Raw genomic sequence first — 27,752 nt, 5'->3', positions numbered from 1 at the left:
ACGCACACGACTGTGACACACGCACACGACTGTGACACACGCGCAGGCTGTGACACACGCGCAGGCTGTGACACACGCACACGACTGTGACACACGCGCAGGCTGTGACACACGCGCAGGCTGTGACACACGCACACGACTGTGAGACACGCGCAGGCTGTGACACACGCGCAGGCTGTGACACACGCACACGACTGTGACACACGCACACGACTGTGACACACACGCAGTCTGTGACACACGCACACGACTGTGGCACACACACACACACACAATTCTCTTGAGCGCAACGCGAGTCACACCCAACACTCTACCCGCCTCCCCCCCCACCTCCATCATCCACCTCTCACACTCCCTCCCCATCTCACCCCTCCCCCCCCCTCTCCTCCACCCCACTCCCACGCCCCAACACACGCGGCCACCGCCGTCGCCCCTGCCGCCTGTGTTTATCGCCTCCTGAAGGCTCGCTGGCGTCATCCTCTCGCTAATGAAGATGACCGCCGTTAGAGAGGAGCGCACGGGGCGGACGGACGGCTGACAGATTACAGAGGGGGCGCGATTTAACCGGAGCGCGGACTCGGAGCCACACGCACTTCGCCTCCGCAGTCCCCGCGGGCGAAGCCACGGACGGCAGCGAAGTGTCGGGGACTTATTTGGCTTCGAGCGCAGGGGGGGCTAGGAGTGGGTGGGTGGGTGGTTGGTGGTTGGGTGTTTTGGTGGGTGGTAGTGGTTGGCGGTGGTGGTGGTGGGAGACGCAGTTGTTAGTTTAGCGCAACGCGGGCCAAAGCGGGCGATGAGATTTCGCAGCCCGCGAGTGGCAATCTCGGGCGTTGCAGAGCGCAGCAGTCGTCGTTTAGCAGCGTCGTCGTCGTAGCCGTAGTCGTCGCCGTCGAGGTTGCGAAGAGAGGCGAGTGGCAGGGCGCGAGTACAGATTGCTCGAGGTTGTAGGACGACACGGGGGAGGGTGGTGTTGCGACGTGGGATTGGCAGGCGGTAGACGAGTCGAGGTATATAGGATTGAGTCGAGTCAGGACACGGCGAGAGAGCCGCGGACGCCGACGTCTCACGAGCCGCTCAGATCACCGGCGCTGACGACGACGTCGAGACAGCGGGCGGGAGGGTGGGGGTGGGGGAGGTTTGAGTCCAAGTACACGAGGCACGTGTTCAGCTCGCTGTCGAATTGTTTTCAACAGACGCTGAGGGTTAGCGCGTATCATCAGTATCACACACACACGCACACTCCCACACATAATTAGAGCTATCTCATCATCATCATCATCAGCAGCGTCGTCGTCGTCATTATTTATTTCCCTGCGCCCATGGACGCCGTGCGAAGGGACCTGATGATGCTCATGTCCGAACGGGCGCTCGGCGGACACAAGTCGCACTTACGATGCGAGCCGCCGCCGAGTCCTGACCAGGACAGCGTGGGCCACCGCACCCCGCCGCCGCCACTGCACGCGCACAGCCTCGGCATCGGAGGCGGTGGCGGCGGCGGTGGCGCTCGTCTCAGCCCGCGAGCAGCCTCCCTGCCGGGCCACCTCTTCTCGCGCGACGAGGCGACGGTGCACAGCGCGTTCCGTGCGGCTGTGCAGGCAGACCACGCCGCCAGCGGACTGTCCCTCGGCGGCGGCGGCGGTGGTGGTGGTGGTGGTGGGAGCGGCGGGGCTCTTTTGCAGCTTTTTCGACGGCAGGCCGCGCTCCCCGGGCCGGCGTCGCTGTCGGGACCAGAGCGGTCCCTTCACGTCATCCGCCAGCACGGCGGGGCAGCCGAGGCGTCCGCCAGAGGCGAGCCCTGCACCTCGGAGGACGAGATACTGGAGGAGGAGCTGGAGGTCAGCTGCTCATCGCCCGAGTGTCCGGCGCCGCCACTGCGAGACTCGGCCAATGCGCATCATCATCATCAGCAGCAGCATCAGCAGCAGCAGCATCAGCAGCAGCAACACAGCACAGTCGCGGCAGCTGCTACGGGAAAAGGGAGAAGCAGCGACAGTCCTGGCGGAAAGGGTGAGGAGAGAGGGGGTCACGGGAGGGGACTGTCTGTGAGTGTCGCCTCGTGAGCGAGTGTTTACGTGTGTACATCTTTCTGTGTGTGTATGAGATTGTGTGTGTGTATGTGAGATTGTGTGTGTTTTGTGCGTGATTCTGTGTGTGTTTTATGTATTATGTCGATATCTGTGATTGACCAATAAACAGTAACGATTATCTGAACTGGTCCTGGACCTCCCCTAGGTCGACTTTGCCGCAGATGAATACCTGTGCGCTGTGTAAATATCACCATTAGAGAGACAAAGGCGGCCGGTCGTGGTGTTGGCCACCCACACTCTCCTTGTTTGTCGTGCCGGCCTTCATAAATGCTCGCTAATGGCACTTGCCGCAAGTCTGTTAAGTCTATACGGGGGATGTTTGTATTTGTGATTGTGTGTGTATGTGTACGCTTTACTCTCTGTGTGCGTGTGCCTCTGTACACGTATCGGGGGACGGCAATGTAGCGGTTAGCGCCTTGCGTTACGAACCCGGTGACCCGAGTTAGATTCCCGAATCACGATGAATACTCGCTAACAGCACTTTCCCCAACAGTCTGTTGAGGCTACACGGGGGGTCTTTGTATTTGCGTGCGTGTGCGAGCGGTACGATGAAGAGGGCACGCAGGGATCTGGTTCAGACATCATTCGCCACCGATGTTAGCCGTGGCCGGGGAATCGAACTCACGTGTGCCTAGCTCACAGCGCGCACCGGCGATAACCGCTTCGTTCACCGTCTGCCTCCTCCTCGCTCTAGCAACAATCCCCTCTTACCAAGTCGGCGGCGGCACGCGCGTCGCGAGGATGAGAACGTTGTAGCCGAGGGTCACGGCCAGGGGCTTCCCCGAGATGCACTGCCCAGCGCGGCCAAGTCGAGGCGAACGAGTACGCGCCGCGACTCGCGTGGCGCGCGGGGAGGTCATCTCCAAGCAGTGCATTGGCAACGTGCTGGGTAGTGTGCCGTGCAGTTCGAGTGCTGTCGTGATAACGCATGGAACTCATGCGATGCTTTATTCAATAACGTCTCACCCCCCCCCCCCCGCGCGCTAACAAGTGTACGAGAATGATCCACATGAATAATTGTAGTGGACTCACCAAAAAAAAGTGGACTTTTTTTAATTGCTCGTCGTCTAAGCGGGTAAACTATGGACCTGTTTCGACTCTCCTGGTTTCGTCTTTCTTGGGTCTCATCAGCCAGCAGTAGAGGCAGGCGTGTTAGCCGTGCAGAGAGCGAGTCCCGCTTGGCACATCTGAGGTCTCCTGCCGCGACAATGATTCTTGCGCGTAACGCATCAGCGACTTGCGTGATGTGATGCAGCTCCTTCGCTAATAATAATCCACTGCTGGATGAAGGCCTTTCTCTCTACGGCTGTTTGACCATACTTCACCACTTTGGGTCAGTAAGGGGGGTGGGGCGGAGGGGTGACTTACGTGATGAAAAATGAAACACTGTTGTCTGTCGAGATTTAAAACAATTGAAACAGTCGTTGTTAGGCCATTATATAATAATAATCATCATCATCGGCCATCATCAATCCACTGCTGGATGAAAGCCTTTCCAGGTCTTTGCCATCTGTCACCGTTCTGCGACGCGATCGTTAGGTTATTCGTGCGGCGCTTCAAAAATGTTCAAGCGGCCAAGTTGGTTGGAGGTCGTGAATCGCGAGCGAGCCGGTTGTGGAGACGGAAGGAGCCGATGGAGGCGGTGGTGGGGTGGGAGGTCGTAGCGATGGAGGTAGAGAAAGGCGACCTCACGGACAGAGAGACGCGGCGACTCGAATGTTCGGCGACAGAGAACGGCGATCGTAACAGGACACGCGCGGGCACACACCGGGAGATTTGGCGGTTTTGTTTTACCTTTGAACGTTGCCTGAACGTCCAAACAATTGATCGTAATTCACGAATTACTCGCAACGACATAGAATTAATATAACGTTATATATATATTTTTGGAAAGGTGTCAGTGCGTCTAGTTAGTATTGTCTTAGATTATTGATCATTAAAACAGTCGAGTTAGAATAATTTTAAAATTATATTTTTTTAATGAAAATAGCAAGGAAATATAAAAGCGACGTATTTAAACAAACGTGTGTATTTTACGCTCAGTAAATAAATAAAATGAAGTAATGAACTGCAGTAAAATGTAATGTTTCACGCATGACGCTATATATACACATATATATAACAAAAACACACGTGACTCGCACTTTTTTTTTATATATTATACGTTGAATTAAAAATAATCTAGGGTTAAATAACGCGCCGTTGAATATTTGTCTAAAACGTGCGATTTAATTCGGTATGCCTCAGGATGACATCGCTACATTATTTACAGCTGTTAAGAGGCAGTAACTGTAATTTAAGACGCAGCATGTTTTGGTGACATCTGAACAAAACTCGATTTAACGTCAGTTGTTTCTCCCCACCACGGAATTGACAAATGTAGCAGCCACTGAACACATGTGTGTAACACGCCTACACGCACACACCTACACTTATACCAATTGATACTAGCTCTCATTGCTGCTAAAGCTATTGTAGATTCTAATACATTTCCACGATATATAAAGATATATATATATACATTCAACACGTAATTAATTAGCAAATTAACACGTACAAATACTTAAACGCTTGGCGCTGACAATACCTTAAAGATCAACACCACATCTTGTTTGGCGATTTGATAATATAATAGGCAATCATGATGAATACTTACCACTGCAATTAACTCGTATATAATATATATGTAATACAATACGATAATTTATTATTCTACACGGGGTATATGCGCAATTCTCATAGCGCTAGGATATCAATCACAACTCTCGTTCCTGTTTGGAAAGTTACCATCGTTCGTGCATTCATGATCATCATCATCATGATCATCATTATCATGATCATCATTAACATGAACATCATCATCATGATCATCATTAACATGAACATCATCATCATCGTGATCATCAACCGTGGTCAATCCACTGCTAGGATGAAGGCCCCGCCGTCATAATTCATATCGGACGGAAGTTGTGACTGGAAAGATACTTGTTTAAATTCTGTTCACAGTTTTAGTAAACAATAATAATAATAATTTCGATTTAAAGCTTTCGTGACTGCAGGGATTCATCTTCTTGGTTCTTTCGGTAAAGTCACGGCGTTGTAGCCGAAACGTCGTGAGCATTATTTTATTATGTTTTATTTTTATTATTTTATTACTTCCCTTCTACGTGACTTTACCGAAAGAACCAAGAAGAAGAATAATAATGCTACAAATTATGTGATGTCGATGCTGCTTCTGCTACGTTGGCAGTGGAGCACAAGCACAATTAACAACACCCATCTCAAAGCATTCATCAAGCAGCACTGCCCACGTGTGCCCTGAAGAAGGGTCATTCGCCGAAACGTCGCCTACCATTGAATTGTTATTTTAAGGCGACGGTGGTATTGACGAATGCGTTGAGTTGATTTTTCTATTTTTATAATAAATTATCACGCTTCATTCTAAAATCGCCACTGTCATATTCAGCTAATGTGTCATTGTGACGGGCTCGCAATGCACGCGTCATCAGATTCAACACTTTAACCAACAACGAGCGGCATTTACAATCTCGCGAACTGTGATTTCACACGCGAGTGTGAGTGTGTGATTGTGTGTGGGTATATTTGTGTCTTTTATGTGTGTGTTTGCTTTTGTTATTGCACATTTATGCGTGTGTTCGTTTCAGTGTGTTTGCATGTATCTGTGTGCGTGTGTATTTATGTATGTGTGAGTGTGTTTATCATATTGTGTTTATGTGTGATTGTGTGTTTCTGTGTGTATTTACGTGAGTGCGTGGATTTGTCTGTGTATGGCTGTAAGTGTGACTGGGCATTATGTGTCTGCCTCTGTGCGTGTGTGACTGTGGGGAGTGGTGGAGCAGTGGTTAGCGCACTACGCTACGAACCCAACGATCCGAATGCGATTCCCGCTCACGGCCAACATCAGTGGCGAATATCTCAACCGGTCATGGAATTCCCCTAGGTCGACTCAGCCAACATTTAGTACGGGGCGCGGTGCGTAAATATCACCAATGGGGAGACAAAGGCGGCCGGGCGTGGTGTAAACCACACCACCCCCTCGTGTGCCGTGACGGCCTTTCGAGGTGCGCGCTCAGAGCACTTTGCCCAACGGCATGCATTTATCTATACGGGTGACATTTGGCTTTGTTTTCTCTGCGACTGTGTTTATCTGTGTGTTTAAACTGCGTTGAAGGTCAAGTGATGCGATATTTCAATTGACTCTCACAGGGCGGATCGTGTGTGTGTGTGTGTGTGCGCGCGTGCGTGCGTGCGTGTAGATCTTTGTGTATATATGTGTGTGCGCGTATATGTGAGTACGCGTACATATATATATGAATTTGTATGTGCATACGTGTACATGTTTGCATGTTGGGGCGAGTGGTGTTAGCGAGCACCTATGAAGGCTGCCACGGCACACGAGGGGGGGGGGTGGGTGACCAACACCACGCCCGGCCGCCTTTGTCTCCCTAACGGCTATGTTTACTACACACCTCGCCAGCTACTCATTTGAGGCTGAGTAAACACGGGGGATTTTTTTGTCCTTCTGTCTCCGTGTATATATGCTGGCGCACGCGTGTGTCAGTTTACACGTGAGTGCGTTGGTTTGAATGCTCATGTGTGTACGTGTATGCGTGTGTGTACACATGTTCGTGGCGAGCGGTGGTGTCGCGGTTAGTGCGCTGCGCTACGAACCCGACGACCCGAGTTCGATTCCCGCTCACGGCCAACACCAATGGCGATTATCTAAACCGGTTCTGGGCCTCCCCTAGGGCGACTCAGCCTCAAATGAGTACCTAGTGTGGTATGTAAATATCGCCACTGGAGAGACAAAGGCGGGCGTAGTGCTGGCCACCCACCCCCTCGTGTGCCGTTGCGGCCTTCATAGGTGCTCGCGAACAGCACTTTCCCCAACAGTCTGTTAAGGCTACACGGGGGATCTTTGTCTTTGTTTTGTCGTTATACACATGTGCGCCGTACGTGCATGTGCGTTTATGTATGTACGTGGGTACGTGTTTGTGTGCTTTTGTGCATAAATTCGCCTGTTTTGTTTATGGGTGTGCGAATCCCGGTTCGATTCCCACTCACGGCCAACACCGGTGACGATTATCTGAACTGATCCTGGGCCCCCCCTAGGTCTACTCAGCCTCAAATGAGTACCTGGTGCGGTATGTAAATATCGCCACTGGAGAGACAAATGCGGGCGTGGTGCTGGCCACCCACCCCCTCGTGTACCGTTGCGGCCGTAATAGGTGCTACTCGCGAATACGACTTACTCCAACTTTCTATTAAATGCTATACGGGGGATCGTTGTTTTTGTCTTCATAACGCGTACATGTATGTATATTGAACTGCTTTCGCATCGAACGTAGCAAACCATGTTAATCGGAGGTGCGGGGGAAGGACAACAAACTAAACACGAAAAGCAGTTCTAAAGTAATTAGTTTGCCATTTAGATGTATAAGTGCATAACGCTGTGAAATCCTCGTAAACCGTCATCGTTATTACACGGCCGTTACAAACAGCGTCACCTCGTTGCGCGCACGCATCATTCGCGATGCTAAATCTGCGATGAGCTTCACCAATCACCGATCCGCTGGCATACACACGATGCGCGGCGCTGTGGCACGTGTGTTAGTCTAATGACAGTGACCGCATCATTAACACGGCGCATACCGCGACACGCTTTCACCAGCTCGCACTCTGACACCGCCGATAGAGTTCCAGGGTCTGTGCTGTGGTCTTCTGGACCACGTGTCCCTTCACAGTCGTTCGTAGCAGGTCTCTCACATGGCCAGCGGCGGCTCGTTCATGAGCGCTGATGATGTGAACGAAAACGCGCGCGCGTCACCCATTCTCTCTCTCCTCGTGGCTGTAAGGCGTACAGTCCGTTGTCGATCCACTGCTGGATGAGAGAGCGTGTCACCCATCGTGTGAGTTTTAGGAGAAACGAACACAACACATTCACGTCAATAACACAGTGGGCCTTTTAAAGAAAAGCAAATCAATAATCGGTGACGTTTTAGACAATGGCACTGATGTCATCATGTGCTGCGAAGGGCAATTGCCCGAAACGTCGCCGATTTTATATTTTTATTTGAAAGCCACTGTGATATTTACGAATGTGGTAATTGTTTTATTATTATTGTTATTAATTGTGCTTGTGCATCACTGCCAACTCAAGGGGCATAATCGCCACCAAATATTTTATTTTATTTTAAATCGGGTTGACGAGTTGTTTGAGAAACAATATTCACTGCCGTTTGTGAAAGCTGAATAGCACAGACGTGGAAGCATAGAAGTACTGCACAGCAATTGATATTGCAGACATGCCTTCTGTAGCGACAATGTAATTAACGTCTTTATATACGCCCAGGACTGTCAGCTGAAAATTTTGGGCAACGCCTGTAAGTGAGTAATACATATATTTACCACATATACATTAGTGAATACAAAATATGCATTAATTCAACTAACCACAGCATTAGCTTCGTTCGACCGCTCATGAATGGGAGCGGCGATTCCTCCCAAAGGAAGATCTGACAACAACAGACATTAGTCTTCAGGCTCAGTTCAACTACCATTCGGGTGTTGGTATATCATCATTATTATTTAAATCATACACAGGTACTGGCTATAAACGCAATGCACAGTTTATTGTTAGGGTTGTAACTATATACATATACAGTATTGATGTGCAAGTTTAATTAATTCTTTACACTCGATGCCGCTACATTCACAACAACACAATCGATGTTTGAATCGAATCGCAAGCTGGGGGAGGAGGAGGAGGAGAGGGGGGGGCGCAAGGGGGAATCTACAGGTTATTTAGCCAGCCATACTTCACGGCGCCGGTCAACGCGGGTCGGTGAAGGAAAGGGGGGTTGCCTCTGGGTTCAGACATCGCTCCTCACCGATCATTCTCCGTGAGCCGGGAGTCGAGGCGCGGGAGACGTGCATCGGTTGAGTTCCGGACACGCTGAGCTCGGCCCCGTCTCCCGCTGGCGGTTGGGAGCCGCAGCGGGTACCGGACAAAGGTTCCTCACCCATCCCTGGGTGGGGGGTGGGTGGGGGTGGGTGAGTGGGGGTCCCCTTGCCCCCGTGTGTTTGACACCGGCAAGGACTCGAACGCGCGCCGTCACTCGTCGCTCCGAGGTGTCACGGCGCTTCGGTCGCAGCGTCAATCTCGAGCAAGGGGGGGTCACCCACAGCTGGAAGCGGCCGGTTGTGTGCGACTAATTAGCGCGACAATCGCGAGTCGCCTGCCTGCCGCCGCTTTGTCCACGACTCGGTGAGTAGTTTATGCAACGAGGAGCGTGATCATTGTATAATCGACGATCGGTAATTGCCGATGATAACTCGCGATGGATCGCTGAGCCGATCGGATGCTTGACGAGTCCGAAGCCACGACTGTGAGCAACCAGTTGCGCAATTTCTTGCAACCGGTTGCAGAAACGTCTACTTATATAGGCGACTGCTTTGTCCACGTCTGAGCGATATTTCAAAGATTTGCATAAGTATAGAGGAAGTTCGTGCAATGCAATCAACAAATGTTTAAGCAAATATTTACTGTAGGTTGATGGTGCAGGAAGGTTACCCCTCCACCACCGACCCCCCATTGTTAATACCATCATCACCACAATCAATCATCATCACAATCAACCATCATCATTTATATCACAACCAATCACCATAATCAATAATCATCAGCATCAACCATTATCATTCCACTGCTGGATGAAAGTCTCTCTAATCCAACGCCATCTCGATCTGTTACGATCCATTGATTGTAATCGATGCGCACTACACACGGTCGCATGCTTATTGATGTCTGGTAGTGCACGGTCGATCGAGTCAGGATCGTGCTTGATCGGACGACTGCCACGAATATCGTCGTCACAGGCGGTGGTTGGCAGTAGAGAGTAGTGCAGAGCAATCCATTGTTGTGCTGCACCTGCCGACATACTTCCACGGCTATGAACTCGCCTTGCTCAGCTTGGCGAGCAGGAGGCTCCAACAATCCTCACGCCCCGTCGAGGTATGGACAGTCCCTCAACCAGCAGTGGATTTGCGAAAGGGGCGCACGTGTCGAGGTGTAGACTAATAACGCGGCTTGCCTAGCACAGAAAGATGAGTCTCAGAACTCCTCTTTAGGAGGGCCATGCAAAGAGGATGTTTGGTCAATTCCATGTGTGCACCCGGTGAACCCCCCCCCCCCGCCACCAGGAAAACGAGGGGGGCACAACACACACACACAACACCCCACAGATAGATTCAAGAATCCAGTTGCTGCACTGTCACCATCTGGAACACCTCGCACCCCAAGTCTGCTACACCTGATACCCCCATGCATTCTCCACGTGGCAACCAGGCTCAAAACCTGCTGAGCTTCCGAGATTTTGGGAACATTCGGGGCGATTTGGTCAACTCGTGGGTGACCTGGCACAACTCAGACTCCTCACATGACTCACCTGATGCACGTGACTCAATTGAGCATGGTGGTGGTGCTGGATACCGCAGTACGGGAGGATGTGGGGTTGAGTGGACTTGCCGACGACTGGTACCAGCGGTGTCATGATCGGCCTCTACGGAAGAGGCTCGTGAAGGACGCTGCTGGGCAGTTGGAGGCAGTCGCCCTCCGACAACAACGGAGGGCGGAGGAGCGCAAGGCGCTTAAAACGCAAGTTTGGCACAGTAGGGGGTACAGCTGGTGTGCATCTACCGGTCATCTCAGTCAGCCAACCTATGGCACCTGCTGGGTCTGTCCCGACAACCTCCTGTCAGCAGAGAGCCTTCGACACTTCACGTGGCCTCAAAGTGCACCTGGCCTGGCACAGGCGCTGTGGTGACGTCACCGTCGCTTAGTGGCGAATGGCGGCTATTGGTATTGGTGCTGAATAGTTGGGGTATTGTCACGGAGCCTAAACATTCCACTCCGTCAAGCGGGAGGCAATGACGACCGTCAATATTCTGCCGAGTGACCATCAAGGTCACGGAGTCATCACGGCCAATGGCGGCTGATGCAAAGTAGGTTCGCCGCGATATGGCGATATCGCGATATGGCGATATCGCGATGTGTCGTACGATATAAGGTCCACCACGATTATCGTATCGTTCCGTTTTGCATAGACGTCGTTGTTATATCGTGATTAACTTTGCTTACATTAGGTAACATTTATATACGTATTTTTTTTCGCAGACATAATATATGTGAAATAACGCGCGCAACAATTACATGTATAACTATATATATCCAATTAAATGATTTCTTTATATGTGTAAATACATATGGAAAAACTAATATTTTGCCGGAGCGATTGACTGATATGACGTCTTCATGTACTCGGCTCTATTTAATTTCCTCACTTAGGCACCGAGTAACGGACAGCGCATGGGTTCTGAGCGCTATAGATTGACTGCGAAGTCGCAGTATATCACAGGACTGGTGGTAGGCGTGCGTCAAGTGAACCGCAGCTGAAGAACACTAAAGTGCTCCTGTTTCATCCTTGAAGTGCAGCAGAGCACAGGAACATGACGATAATAAGAACGCAGATCGAACGCTAACAGTTACACATAGGGGGCAAACGGTATCACGGTAAGCGTCATGCGATAAACGAATACACTGTCGTGAAAGTGACATCACGGAAACGCTCAGACCGTCACGTCTCGCGGTCGCTTCCTTCTTTCTCATAGATCCCGTCGTTGTTAGATTTCTCGACATCTGGATTCGTACGGTGCGAAAGAAGTTCAACATACATTCGGTACATACGAGGTCTGTTCCTAAAGTCTCACCCTAATCAGCAGCAGCAGCTCCTCTTAGCTCGTTCCTTTGTTGTGTAGTTGACACGTTCTTCCGCTCGTCAGACGCACATTACAATTGATTCGCAATATATTGTTTGAATGCTATTCATTTTATTGTAGTACAACCTTTAGTGCGTACCCTATTCGATGCAAAATTAATACACAAGTTCCAATTTATAACGTTTGCGAATTACTTTACAAATAACGTAATGTCTTTCACGCTGCCTTTTTTTTATAGCCTTCAATACGATAAGATGGGTAGCTATAGTGGACCGTGATGGATGGCGACAGCGTGAGAAGGCTTTCATCCAGCAGTGGATCGAACATGGATTATGCGATTGATGATGATGATAATGGCATGATCGATCACGCAGCTCTGACTTAATAGATTAACAACACACGCAGCAACAACAGCAACAATGATGACATTGTCTGCAGTGTCCACCCAGTCGCGAGCACACACTCGGTGATCACAGGCTCGTACACAAGGAGAGACTACCAAGCCCTCGAGCGCGAGTGAGATGATGGGTGGTGGCATCGCAGGGCCGTGAGGGATGGTCGAGGCGTGGGGTGGGGGGTGGGACTTAATCAGCAGTGGACAGAGCATGGCTGATTATTAGAATAATCGCCATCATGATTACAATCATCATTTTCATCCATCATCACGCGCATCAATTAATCGGCCATGAAACATTTCGTGAATAATTATCAGCCATGGTCTATCCACCGCTGGTGATTATTCACGGAAATTATTTGTGGTCGATTGATTGATTGGCGCTCGTGATGATGTGTGAAGATGATGATGATCATTTTGGCGATGATTATAATTGTTAAAAATGTATTAATGATCATAATGATTCCCAGTTGATCAATGATGATAGGTTGTAGTCGATTGATGATAATGAGCAGAACATATATTTAATGAATGGTTGATGGATGCTGATTAACAGCTGGATGATGATGCGCAGTTGATGATGATCATTATGAAACATACAAATATGACGAACATATTTAAAAATATGTAAACGTTAATGCACATGGAGGTTCGGTAACTCGATTGCGTTTCTCTGCATCATCTCTCTTTCGAAAAGCGAATCTTTGCGAAAGTCTAAAGTTCGCGTTGGAGAAATCGTGTGCATATATCAACCTGTGCAGCGCCGAATCGAGCGGGTTAGCACGTGGTAACATAATAGCACGTGACATACGACATAGTGACGCGCAGTGGAGTAACACGTGTCACACGGGAGAGTAACACGTGGCACACGGCAGAGGTCGCAATCGGGTACCCGATACCCGTACCCTACCCGATACCCGGCTACCCGTACCCGGCCGGGTACGGGTACGGGCAGGCCGTGAGTCACTGGTGAGTAACCGTTTGTCACTCATTTCCCAACGTCTTGTCTCTTCTCACAATTCAAGTTCCGAGAATCAACCCACCCGCGCCTGCAACATGGCTTCATCCCAGAGGTTGCAATCGGGTACCCGATACCCGTACCCTACCCATACCCGGCCGGGTATCGGGTAGAGTACGGGTACCCGTTTGCGACTGACTCTGGTGCGGCCGGGTACGGGTACGGGTAAAGAATCATGTGGCCGAAACGTCGTGAGAATTATTTTATTATGTTTTATTTTTATTATTTTATTATTTTCCTTCTACGTGACTTTACCGAAAGAACCAAGAAGATGATTCAAAACCCGTTTGTCACCTGGCAAACGGTAGAGTAGCACGTGCCACGCAGTGGAATAAACTCGTGCCACACGGCGGACCACACACAGTAGACAGTCGGCGGCTGCACTATTATTTCGGGCAATCTCCGGGATTAAGAAGCGTGTGTCATTTGACAAATTTATTTATTCAAATAGATTTTAACCATCAAGACTGTGTAGATAGTGGATCAGACAACTAACGTTTGCACCATTGTATGACCATCTGGCTTCCTAGGTTAATCTCACGAACAAGGCAAAAACAAAACAAACAAACACGCAAACTAGAAAAAAACGTAATTGATAGCTGAATACAATTGTGAACGGAAAAGTGATAATTAATCGCTAATGGGATGAATCTAAATGAAAACATTAACGATAATATTTTCCCACTACACTGCTCGATGAAGGCTTCCCGAAGAAGCCGGCCACCAGAGTTCCATTCCCGCTCACGGCCGACACCGGTGACGATTATCTGGTACCGGTTCTGGGCCTCCTCCTAGGTCGGCTCAGCCTCAAATGAGTACCTGGTGCTGTGTGCAAACGTCGCCACTGGGGAGACAAAGGCGGCCGGACGTGGTGCTGGCCACCCACCCCTTCGTGTGCCATGCCGGACCTTCATAGGTGTTCGCTAACAGCACTTGCCCCAACGGTCTGTTAGGGCTATACGGGGGATCTTTGTCTTTGTCAACACTTTACCACGCTGATCAATGCGTTTTGTTGAATGGGGGGGAGAGGAGGACCCAGAAATCTATTCGATCTCATTCACCGCCGATGTTATCCGTGTCCGCGAATCGAACTCCGACATCTGTATTCGCAGTGCGCTGACCGTAGCTACCTAGTATACATACAGGGTTACACTCACAGCGTCACAATGCACCGAACACAATACCCCTGTTGTCTATGCCCCAGGGGGTGGCAACGAGCGAGTCCGGAGCCGCGTACGGTGGCTCATGAAGGAACCGCTTCGTGACAGTTCTTTATTAGAGGACCCACACCCGTCTCGTATTCACCACCGCAGTGCATTGCGGCTCTTGAAATATCGAGGGGTGTTTTTTTTTTATTCTTTTGCGAATTCGATCAAAAGAAATGGCTCTTCTTGTTGTTATTTTTTTTTTGTTTCCAACCCCCTGGTCTATGCGGAACGCCGCATTCAAACGCATTGATTTCTATCCCCTCGTATGCTCGGGGATTTCTCTGGGAACTGGAGATTTCGCCGGCAGAATACATAAATAACAATACTCATTTAAGAGGTCGTAAACCCATGGAGGACCCTTGTGAAGAAAAAAGAAATACATTTGGTTGAGACTCAGCGAGGCTTTCATTGGTAAATATAGAAATATTGTCAGAATGATTTGTACCTTCTTGTGATAAATCGATCAAGATAACGCGTAACGCTGACCAGAAGTCTTTATATATGGACACACATATACTACACGCACGGCTAGAGGCAAAGGTCCCCGCGTAGCCCACGCAGGCTGTCGGGGCAAGTGCTGTCCGCAAAGCGCCGATGAAGGCCGACACGGCGCACGAGGGGATGGTGTGGTCAGCACCATGCGGTATGCACACACAGAGACAAAGGTCCCCCGTATAGCCTTTAACGGACTGTTGGGGCAAGTGCAGCTTAATCACGCATACACAGATACAGACGTAAATATACATGTGCACGCACACATACACACGCGGACATACACATATATATGAATACAAAGATCCCCCGTTTGTATTATTTCCTGTATTAAGATCGTATGAAAGGGTGGTGTTGCTTGTACCTTGCCCGGCCGCCTTTGTATCCCCAGTCCCGACGTTTGCAGACAGCGCCAAATACTTGTTCGTGGTTAAGTCGACCTCGGGTAGGCTCAGGCCTGATCCAATTATCACTCGCCACTGCGGTAAGCCATGGCCAGGAATTGAACCTAGGTAACTGAATGTGCTACACCGTGCCCAAAACTAACGCGCATATGCATGCATATCTGCTTTTATATACAAACATGCGCAGGAATTCACGAACACAACAAAATACTCCACGACACTGAATTACATTTCTTTGGCCGTGAACCAGTTAGATTCCCATCCAAGGTTAACACATCAGTGGCGAGTGATATCCGAACCTGTCCCGATCCTCTCCCCGTCGCCAACGCGCATTCGACCGGTGCGATGAAGTGCAGTCAAACGAGCCTCCATCCAGCAGTGGATCGACAAAGGGCTGCGTACTGATATCAATCAATTAGCCAATTGGAACTCTTCTTGAAAAAACCCTCTCTCCATTTGCCTCTCATCTCGAAACCGCTCGCAGAACACGAGAGCCGCTCCAAGTGCGCCGCCGGCTCTGGCGACGGCCCCCCAGACTCGCCGAGTCCCGGCGGGGGCAGCCACGGGCAGCTGGGGGGCAGCGGGGGGGGGCTCCAGTCCAGCCAGGGCAGCGGCCCGGGTCCCGGCGCGGGGCCACCCGGGGGGACCCTGGGCTCGGACGGGGTGCGGCGCTACCGCACGGCGTTCACGCGGGAGCAGATCGGGCGCCTGGAGAAGGAGTTCTACCGCGAGAACTACGTCTCGCGGCCTCGCCGGTGCGAGCTGGCGGCGGCGCTCAACCTGCCCGAGACGACCATCAAGGTGGGTGGTGGACGCATGCGTGGTGTGCCGCGTGGGTGTCGGTCGCGAGGTGGTCGTGGAGGTGTGGGCCGTCGAGGTGCGTGTGTGTCCACGTGGTCTCCACGTGGTGTCACAGTGAGATGGTAGAGATATATGGGATGCAGTATCATAAAGCACATCATTGAACAAACGGATTGCTTCAAATACTTGGGTTTACTGAGTGATTCAAAACTTACTTTCCAACCGCCTATTGATCACGTCTCGAAGAAAATCAAATATTTTTTAATATACAAATAACAAACGCTCTTTTCCCATTCGATTGCGCCTGCAAACTTTTGAAGCTATCATTCGACCACTTCGTGTGTACTGTGACGTTGCTCACAGATGAGCTACAAATGAAACACGGAACAGACTTAACCCGCTTTATCATTCTGTTCTTCAATTTCTACTGGATATACCATACAGGACCCACCATTGTGATCTTTACTTAAATTTCAATCTCACGTCACTTTACGCAAGAAGAAATCTACACTGGGCCATGTTCATCCATAAAATCCTTATTGACAAATCTGCGCTACACTTAACTAATTCATGAACCCAATTGTCGTACCCAAAAAACCTAACACGTCTATCAAATTGCTTTTTTAAATATGCATACAACAAAGAAATTGGAATAGGTGACGATGTTTTTTGCTCTTGCAGCACCAACGTTTTGGAAGAACCTAGTTTCCTCCCTTCATCGAGCACTTCTTCCTTCAAAACATCGCCTTCAAAAAAAGACGAGCGCAGGATACGGCAGCCACATTTGCCAATAAGATTTGTAACTCTGAACATTACCCAGTATTGATAGTTCCATTCTGAAGCGCACTATAATCGAGGGACTGTATTGTCTTGGATTGTTGTTGTTGTTGTTTTGCTGCCTTGCCCCAAGCTTGCATTTGGTGTTGATAAAACTGCAGGAATCAATACACTTGCACAATGTGTACTCCCATTCCTCATTTATATGCATTTATTCACTTCATTGTGACTTGCTTAACTTCTCTCCATCTTACTCTTGCACCTTTTATGCATTTTGTTCTGATGTAACTTGCTGACCATCTGTGCAAAAAAGAGCTTCATAGCTTCTTGTGTTTAGTTTGATGTCCCCTCCCCTCATTTCCGATTGGCTACGTACGGTGCGAAATAAGTTCTACCTACATACATATCACACCTTCTGGTGGTTATCATAACAATAAATAATGGTAATCATTCGTGTGTAACTTACTGTTCATCACGAACCCAATTTATTTTTTCAAGGCAAAACGCCACCATCGTTGCCCCGCATCTCCGTTACCAGATACGCGATACCAGATGCTGATTGTGAGTACAATGAGAACGGTGATGGCGAGAAGAAGGCAGGGAATTTGGTGGCCGTGTGTTGCGGGGTTGATGGGGTTAGCGCATCGCACCATGAAGCCGGCGACCTCAGTTTGACCCCTGGCCACGGCTCACGTCAGTGGCGAGTGATGATGTAACGGAACCGGGCCTGGACCCTCCACCACCAGCGTGGTGAAGTACGCTCAGACAATCCACAAATCCACTTGGACCGACGCAATGTAGGTAGGCCTTCATCCAGCAGTGGATTGACAAATGGCTGTAAATGATTAATTTAAACATAATAAAAAACTGATTTGTTATTTGCTGTTAAGCCTATGATAAAATACTAACGGCTCCCAATCCAACATGAACTGTGTGCTGTCACCCGAGGTGCAGCAAGCATTGCACCACCTTGTTGCACAGATAGTGCACTTCACTCACGAACAGTCACCGTCGCAGAGAACAACTTCTGCAGTTATTTGCAACAACTAAAAAAAGGTCTTGCTCTCTCTTCCTCCACAAATGAAAACAATAACCCGGTGTTCATCACAAGTCCAACAAATATAAAGCTTGCATTTGTCAGAGCAGTAATACAGTGAAATAATTAGGTCAACCAAACACGTTTAAAATGCGATGGTTTACAACCTTGTTGTTATATGACCTTGCTTCGCGGGGCATACACAACCTTGGGCAGGAGGTGGGTATGAGGCCACAACACAGTCAATGATATGGCTCAGACCCCCCCACATTCCAATCCCCTAACCTCTACACGACTGAGGCTTGTCTTGCAGACTCATCGGCGACTGGGCAGAGAGTTCACACTCCACACGAGAGAGTGAGAGAGACAGACAGACAGTTTGAATGAATCAAGGGTGGCTGAACCCCGTATCCGAACTCATGTTCGTCCCCTGCGCTGCTGGCTCCAACACAGCCGCTATGAATACCCCCCCCCCTCCCCCTTAAGCCACTCGGCAGCCTCCTTAGACGAACCTTCAGTTAAGGGGAGGCCGCCACGAGGGTGTGAGGCTTGGGGTGCGTTGTGTATGGTACGGTGATCGAGAGGCGGTGGAGCGAGTGGGTGCAGAGGTGGGTGCAGAGGTGGGTGTAGAGGTGGGTGCAGAGGTGGGTGCAGAGGTGGATGGAGAGGTGGGTTCAGTGGTGGGTGCAGAGGTGGGTGTAGAGGTGGATGGAGAGGTGGGTGCAAAGGTGGGTGCAGAGGTGGGTGCAGAGGTGGGTGTAGAGGTGGATGGAGAGATGGGTGTAGAGGTGGGTGCAGAGGTGGGTGTAGAGGTGGATGGAGAGGTGGGTGCAAAGGTGGGTGCAGAGGTGGGTGTAGAGGTGGGTGTAGAGGTGGATGGAGAGATGGGTGCAGAGGTGGGTGTAGAGGTGGATGGAGAGGTGGGTGCAAAGGTGGGTGCAGAGGTGGGTGTAGAGGAGGGTGTAGAGGTGGGTGCACAGGTGGGTGTAGAGGTGGATGGAGAGATGGGTGCAGAGGTGGGTGCAGAGGTAGGTGCAGAGGTGGGTGCAGAGGTGGGTGTAGAGGTGGGTGCAGAGGTGGGTGTAGAGGTGGGTGTAGAGGTGGGTGTAGAGGAGGGTGTAGAGGTGGGTGCAGAGGTAGGTGTAGAGGTGGGTGCAGAGGAGGGTGCAGAGGTGGGTGCAGAGGTGGGTGTAGAGGCGGGTGCAGAGGTGGGTGCAGAGGAGGGTGTAGAGGTGGGTGCAGAGGTGGGTGCAGAGGAGGGTGCAGAGGTGGGTGCAGAGGAGGGTGTAGAGGTAGGTGTAGAGGTGGGTGTAGAGGTGGATGTAGAGGTGGGTGCAGAGGAGGGTGCAGAGGTGCACTGGGCGGATCATCCATAATCGACGCAACCACAATTGGCAATCGCCTCGAGTCGCCCCGAGTTAGCGGCGACTGCCTCTGAGATTGGACGGTGGTAATGAGAGGAGTGGCTTGAACGCGATCGTGAGAAACTCGTCACGTGACAGGTGCGTGAAGGCTGGACGCAAATAAAAGTAACAATGACAATGTGAGTCATGGCAGCTATAAAGGTGCAATTGCAACCAAATGGAGCGATGCTCCCAGAATGCCCCTACATGGCACGTGACATCACAAAAGTTGCGTGAAAAACTAAACTATGTTTTTGTTTTGACCAGGTAAGGCCCATTGAGTTTCATATATATTTTTAAAGAAGCGACCTGGCCACAAACGATAGCTCAGCGAAGTGGCTTAACACGTGGACAATTTTAGCAGCCAATTACTCGAAACGCGTGTTTCTAAATGTGGAGGGAAAAAAACGGAGAACCCGGAGAAAAATCCACGTGACCAGGGGGAGAGAGACATGCAAACTCCAAATATACAGCAGGCGTCAGGATCTGGATCGAACCCACTACCTCCTGTATACCAGGCGAGGTAGTTAACATAGTTGCAATACGCTAACCACTGCACGGCTGATTCCAACACAATCACACGTAACCACGTGCACACAAACAAAAAACAAAAAGACAAAGATCCCCTCCACCCCAACCCCCCCGTATAGCCTACACAGACAGATGGGGCAAGTGCAGTTCGAAAACATACATACACGCACACGTCAGCACACGCGCGCGCTGCTTGATCATTATGCGGATAAAATGTAAGACCTTCTGCTGATAGAAAAAAAAACTTTGGTCCGGAGGGCCCATTTGGTTGATGGATTTAAATGTTATTTTATATGTTTTGTGTGACGACACAGACGCTTGTCGGGTTATTTACGATGCTATTACTGTGCCTGCGTGCCCTCTCCACTGCGCGGAGCCTCATCCCAGGCCCTCTCTCTCTCTCTCTTCTAACTCCCACACCGACAAACACAGCACGAACAAAGATCCCCCGTGTAGCCTTAAAAGATTGTTGCGGCAAGTGCTGTTGGCGAGCACCTATGAAGGCCGGTACAGCACACGATGGGGTGGGTGGTCATCACCACGCCCGGCCGCCTTTGTCTCCCCAGTAGCGATGTATACACACCACACCAAGTACTCATTTGAGGCTGAGTCGACCTAGGAGAGGCCCAGGATCGGTTCAGATATTCGTCACTGGTGTTGAGCGGGAATCGAACCACTACACCGCCATTCCACACTCGCACACCAACACGCAATGACACACACACAAAGACAAATATCCCCCGTATAGCCTTGACATAGTTTAGGGCAAGGGCTGTCAGGAAGCACCTCTTTGAAGGCTGGCACGGCACACGAGGGGTGTGTGTGTGTCAAGCAGCTGTCCTTCGACACTGAGTGGCGGTGACGTCACCACGGCACGTGTGCCAGGCCCATGTTCACCCCGATGCCACGTGGAGTGTCGAGGTCTCGCTGCTGGCAGGAGGTCACGGGACGGGCCCAGGTGGCGTGGGTTTGACTGACTGAGGTGCAGATGCAAAGACAAAGATCCCCCTTGTAGCCTTTAACAGGCTGGTGGGGCAAGTGCTGTTCGCGAGCACCTATGAAGGCCAGCGCGGCACACAATGGGGTGGGTGGCCAGAACCATGCCCGACCGCCTTTGTTTTCCGAGTGGCAAAGTACCTGGTGCAATGTTTACACACTGCGCCAGGTACTAATTTGAAGCTCAGCCGACCTAGGGAAGGCCCAGGACCGATGCAAATAATCGTCACTGGTGTCGATTGTGAGCGCGAATCGAACTCGTGGGTTCGTAGCGCAGCGCGCTGAACCACTACACCACCACTTCCCACATTGCCGCTTCCCCACCGCTCCCCACAGCCGTTGCACTCCTGGCAGATACAACCACTGCACAACGACAAAGATCCCCCGTATAGCCTTAACAGACTGTTGGAGCAAGTGCTGTTAGCGAGCACCTGTGTGTGCACGCGCAAACACGAACAAACACAAATCTACACACAACAAATAAACGCCACACCGCGCACACTGATGCACCCCTGAGCTGATAAATAATCCTCCCCGTGGCCCGCAGAGTGCGGCTCGTGATTGACTGACGGTTTGGTTTGAGCTCCTCCGTGCGCGGCGCAGATCCATCACGGCGCGTGATCGTGGCTGCGCGCCTTATATAGCCGGGCCACGGCCATCGTTCCAGAGGTCATGCACGGAGTACGACCCGCATAGGCAGCAGCGGCGGGGGAATGACACAATTTAAAGCTCATCTTTCATTAAATAAAAATAATAGAGAGAGATTGAAAAACCAAAAGATAGGTGTCTCGCGCGGCCCGCAATGTGTTTGGGAGTAAATTATCTACAGATGGAAACGCTGGAATAAAACGAAATAAATTAAGGATTTATTATTTTTGGCAACGGGTGCCTTTCTCTGTGTGAAGCGGGACCCCCCCCTACCCCCCCATTGTGAAGTGAGGTCGTGACCCCAAGGATCGTTACAGCTCCTCGCACTCCGTGGACCTCGTAATGAACAATGGAACAAATTAGTGCGAGTTACCACCACTATCACTGCCACCACCACCACGATCACTACCACCACTACCACCACCACGATCACTACCACCACCATGATCACTATCACCACTACCACTACCACCACGATCACTACCACCACCATCATGCTCACTACCACCACTACCACCACCACGATCACTACCACCATGATCACTACCACCATGCTCACTACCACCACCACCATGATCACTATCACCACGATCACCACCACCGCCGCCATTGAACACTGAGATTAGACGCTACGTAATCATTACCTTGGATGAATGCCTACTCCCAGTCAGGGTGAGCTGGCATTACCACACATTCGCAGCAATCTGATGACAATTGTTTGTAGGATAAGTTTAATGTGCTTACTAAAGAGTCGGTGCTTATCAAAAATATCACATCAGCCTGCACGCGCCTGTCAAGAAGATGGATTATTTTTTGTTGTTAGATTCAGTCAGCCTGTAGTTCGCTAAGGCTCAGAGAGCCACATGATTGCAGACTGAATACTCACAGTCATTGACGTGCACTTTAGTCCAGTGGCAGATGAACTGACCTTGACAGATATGTGGCTGAATAAGGGCAGTAGGTCGAAACGTTGACGTACGCACGTGGAAATAACAGTTGAAACACAATCGCCTTTCACGATCTTCCACATCGGAATGTTTTAGTATTTTTTTTTTATTAAACAGGTCGAAAAAATATATATATATTTTTTTATCAGAACGCAATTTGCTCCCTGTGACAAAAGAAAAGTCGCATCAATGTGTCTCAAGGCTTGCTTTACGGAGGCTCCTGCAAGTGTATTGTTGGGCCAATTCCATTCATGAGCGTTTCGCTCCACGTAGGAGGAAGCTGGAGAGCCCGAAGAACACCTACCTCGAACACGAAGTGGGGTGGGACATACTAAAACACCTTCCCACACATAAATAGACTCAAATGTGCATCGCGTTACCGTGCTACACAGAGCCGTCCCTAGGGTACGGCGAATCAGGACGACTGCCCCGGGCCCCTCGCTTGGGGGGGGGGGAACATTGTGTTTGCCCTGGGCCCCGCACCTCACCTACTATGGACGGCCCTGCCGCTACCTACCCATAGACTGGCCACCTTGCAGCCCGATCTTCAAACCACTGGTGTTTCCAGGAAGTCTCCCAGCCATGTGTAATCACGCGTAACCGCATAATCATCATCATCATGATCGCAACAAAATTATCATTCCACAACACAGAGTAGGGGTTGGGGGTGACAACGCGTGACCGGACCTGGAGAGCATTCAAACACCGCTCCATGGAGTGAGTGGTTGATTCTGGTTGCTTGCTCGAAACAACGATATTGACGGCACGAGCTGAATGAAATATTTGTTCTTCCATCCTAATCATCATTATTTTACTCTGCTGTTGATTGAATGAAATATGTTTACATCAGCTTCATATTAATGTTGATGCGTTTAATTAAAAACCCCCATCTGTCTGCAATTCCGATCTGTACTCAATAACCAAACGCAGAAGAGAAAAAAACTCAACACCAAACAAGGACAAAGACCCCCCGTATAGCTTTAATAGACTTTTTGGGTAAGCGTTGTTAGCGAGCACCTATAAAGGCCGGCGCGGCACACGACGTGGTGGGTGGCCCGAACCACGCCCGGCCGCCTTTGTCTCCCTTGTGGCAATGTTTACACATCGCCCCAAGGTGCTCATTTGATGTGGAGCCGACCTAGGGATAGGCCCCAGTAGTGGTTCAGATAATCGACAGCTGCGTTGGCCGTGAATTATCGAACTCAGTTCGCTGGGTCCGCAGCACCGCGCTGCTAACCGCTACGCTCTCTCTCTCTCTCCTGCAACAGGTCTGGTTCCAGAACCGGCGCATGAAAGACAAGCGGCAGCGCCTGGCCATGTCCTGGCCTCACCCGGCCGACCCGAGCTTCTACACCTACATGATGACGCACGCCGCGGCTGCGGCCGCCACGGGAGGGCTTCCTTACCCGTTCCCCCCGCACGTGCCCCTGCCCTACTACCCCCCCGTGGGCATGGGGCCCGGGGCGGCCTGCCGCCAGCCCCTTCCAAGCGGCCGCCCTGCGACCCCTCGACTCGTTCCGCGCCGCTCTGCACCACGCGCACCCTTACTCGCGACCGGAGCTGCTGTGCGGATTCCGATCTCCCGCCGCGGCGCTCTACACGGCAGCTCACCACGGACTTCAGCAGCAGCAGGCGGGCGGCGCCCACTGCTCCTGCCTGAGTTGCCACGCGGCGGCCAGCGGCCAGGCGGGTGGGGCCGGGGCCGCGGCGGTCGCGGCGGCCGCGGCGGCAGGCGGCGGCGGCGGCGGCGGCGCAGAGAGGCGGTGGAGCGGCGGGTGGCGGAGGGGGTGCGGGAGGAGGAGGGGGTGCGGCGGGAGGAGGAGGAGCGGGACCAGATTTCCTGTGCACCACGCGCTCCGACAGCAGCTTCCTGCCGTACGCGGCGTCAGTGCTGAGCAAGCCCGCGGTACTCACTCTGGACCAGCGGGAGGAGGTTCCGCTCACGAGATAGCAGCCTTGGCTGTCCCTGCGCGACCTCTCGCCCCCATGCCCTCCAAGGACCCTTGCGCCCTCCCCGCCCGTCGCTCGACTTCGCAGAAAAACGATCTCGCCCTAGCTCCGTTTCTTCCTCTCCGCTTCCTACCACGAGACGATGTGAAACTCATAGCACCGTCCGCCGCCTAACAACAACAACGAGGACAAACAGCGGCACGGCTGTTAACTCGTTTCTTGTACATTGGCGGACGCGTCCGAGAGAGAGTCGTTCGCGTTTTGAGTCGGGTGCATGCTACGAGTCGGGATTAACGATTTTAATGTTTGTGACTCGATCGATCGATCAAGCGCCGCGCACAACAAAAAGGCTTTTTTTGTGTCACGGGGTTCAACATTTTTTTCGCTGTTAATTATTTTTTTGTTTCGGGTGTACGTATGTATGTTGAACTTCTTTCGCACCGGACGTAGCCAACCGTGCTATTCGGAAGTGTCCGATGCTCTCGGCGTGCGGTGTTAGTCGCTACTGCTGCTGCTGTGCGCGCGTGCGTGTGGATGTTCTGACAGTCGAGGAGGTGAAAGAGTCCGCGTGAAGATAGGGACACGATATTGATGCCTCCCTATACCGCTCCTCCTAAATGCGTGGTCGTTCAGTAAATTAATAACTTATGATCATTAACGCATAACTATACTTATATATATATATATAGACACGTACACACGTACAGAGACAATACAAAAAATAACCTTTACGTGTACTGTGTGTGGGTAGCCCCCGAGTTGTATACAAATACCCCCCCAGGCTACGAGGATTGTAAATAACTTGACGCTGTGTGCGAAATCTCGTGTCGCTTCCCCGCGCGAATGTGCGCGTGGTGTGTGTGGTGTGTGTATCCGTGCCGGGTCGTGATGGAAATTAAACAATCAAGCTCCTCTCTGATGGACCTCATTTGCATACCGCTGACCGCCTCTGCTAACCCCCCACAGCGAACAGCCCCCACCACAACCCACCCACCCCCTTCATCAACCCCCCCACCCCCTACCCCCCGTCAGATGATGACTAGCCACTTAGGAAAGTAATTACAATCGACACCGTGGCCAATCGCAAGAGGACATCAGCCGAACATCGGACGAGGCGTGGGGCCACGTTAACAAGCGCGGCTGCCTTGTGGCTTACGTTACCCCCCCCCCCTTTCACCCCCACCTCTACCCCCCCCCCCCTCCCCCTTCTCTCCAACCTCCCCTGCATGGATGCCAGTGGAACTATTTGTATAATTAGACATAAAATCACGGTGGTTTAGTAAGCAAGCAGCGCTGTCCGGTGTCGCTCAAGCCCACGACTCGGCAGGCGAGCGCAGCTTTCGCTGTAACACGCGTGTTGCGTCGGGCGAAGTGAATTAACGGATTATCCGGATTATGAGACGCACATTTCCCCCCCCCCCCTCTCCCTCCCCCCCTCTCCCTCCCTCTGTATTTGAGAGTAATTGTCAATAGGGGATGTGACTTGTAATCCGGCAGGCGCGTGCGGTCATGGGAATGGCCTCGGTCGACTCAACTTCATTGACACCTCTCACAAGTTCTAGATTTGAAGCTTTCGTGACTGCAAGGATTCATATTCTTAGGTTTTTTTCGGTAAAGTCACGCAGGTAAAAAATTTAAATTAATAAAAGTAAAAGTTATTTATTTAAATTTAATTTTTTTACCTACGTGACTTTACCGAAAAAAAACCTAAGAATATACCTCTCACAAGTTTTGGATGCGTCGTACTTTCTGGAGCGTCTTATCATCCGGACCATATGATCATTATAGACGCGTGTGTCAGACTAAGTGGGTTAACTATAGACACGTGTGTGTGTGTGTGAGGGTTGGATTATTGTTCGAAACGGGTGTATAATTTATATTTGTTTTGTTTTGCAATGGAGACATATATATGTGCGTGCGTGTGTGCGTGTGGTTGTTTTTGGTTCATAAAAATACATTTTAAAATGCGTTGTCCGTGCAGTTTTCGTGTGTGTGAGTGAAGGATAATTAGCGTTTAAGCGCCACAACGAGTGGATGATTTCGTGCTGGTGCGAGTTGAAATGTGTGTGTGTATGAGTGTTTTGATGCGGGGAGTGGTGGTGTAGCGGTTAGTGCGCTGCACCACGAACCCAGCGACCCGAGTTCGATTCCCGCTCGCGGCCACCACAGGTGACGATTATCTGAACCGGTCCTGGGTCTCCCCTAGGTCGACTCAGCCTCAAATGAGTACCCAGTGCGATGTGTAAACATCGCCACTGGGTAGACAAAGGCGACCGGGCGTGGTGCTGGCCCACCCACCCCCTCGTGCGCCGTGACAGCCTTCATAGGTGCTCGCTAACAGCACTAGCCCCAACAGTCTGTAAAGGCTATACGGGGGATCTTTGTCTTTGTATGTATGTAAGAACGAAACAAGAGGCTTTCTGCACTAGTAACGAATTTGCATGTTTTGTTTAAGTAACAAACCTTGCTAATTGGCTGCGTCGAGTGGTGGCGGATTTTAACGACACATTTATATTTAAGCGATCTCGTACCCAAAACAACTTCTTATGGATAATATTGGTCGCGAAAGCCAACGTGTTAAAGCTATGTATGAGTGTAAGTGTGAGTATGTGTGTATGTATGTGTGTGAATATGCGCGCGTGTGTTACATCACTGTATACACCACATCATGTGTGTGTATTTATCTGCGTGTATATATACGTGCGGTAAACTGAATTAATGTACACAAGTAAATCTGTAAGCGCTCGTATGAGTGTGGCACGTAAGTGCTCCTGTGTTAGTACTTAATATTGCAAAAAAATGAAACAAGTAATTATCTGATCGGCAAGCAGCGTGATATTTTAAATCCAAACAGACATCAAATATAAAGTAACACAGTCTTAAGCGAACATTTGCTGGTGGATGTTGAGACTACATTTGTTATCCCTTCCCCACCAACCATGGATTATCATCACCACCACCATCATCATCATACTCACCAAAATTCAGTGTTTGTCACCACCATCACCGTTATCACCGTCATCATTCGATCATCACCATCATACTCACTAAAAATCAGTGTTTGTCCCCACCATCACCGTTATCACCGTCATCATCCGATCATCACCATCAATCACCGTATTCATGAATTAATTATCAGTCATCATTATCACCACATCAATCATGATCAATCTTCATTGCCATCATCATCATAATCCTATGAATATATATTGTCCACAATCGCAAACGTGTACCGGATAGAATATCTACACTTGATCCTTAA

At 50.5% G+C, this 27,752-nt stretch overlaps 1 protein-coding gene across 1 annotated transcript; it reads left to right on the top strand.

Annotated features, from left to right (window-relative positions):
* Positions 1-1,198: 1,198 nt before the first annotated feature.
* Positions 1,199-25,476, top strand: LOC133344481 (homeobox protein XHOX-3-like). The gene is given in 5 exon segments (XM_061554456.1): positions 1,199-2,007; positions 15,886-16,202; positions 23,809-24,008; positions 24,010-24,275; positions 24,310-25,476. Coding segments are annotated over 5 exon segments (1,653 nt in total). The 5' UTR covers positions 1,199-1,319; the 3' UTR covers positions 24,492-25,476.
* Positions 25,477-27,752: the final 2,276 nt, after the last annotated feature.

This window comes from Lethenteron reissneri, chromosome 20, assembly GCF_015708825.2.
Source record: "Lethenteron reissneri isolate LAM-NWPU_2019-01 chromosome 20, ASM1570882v1, whole genome shotgun sequence".
NCBI lineage: Eukaryota > Metazoa > Chordata > Hyperoartia > Petromyzontiformes > Petromyzontidae > Lethenteron > Lethenteron reissneri.
This window is presented reverse-complemented; position numbering and strand designations above follow the sequence as displayed.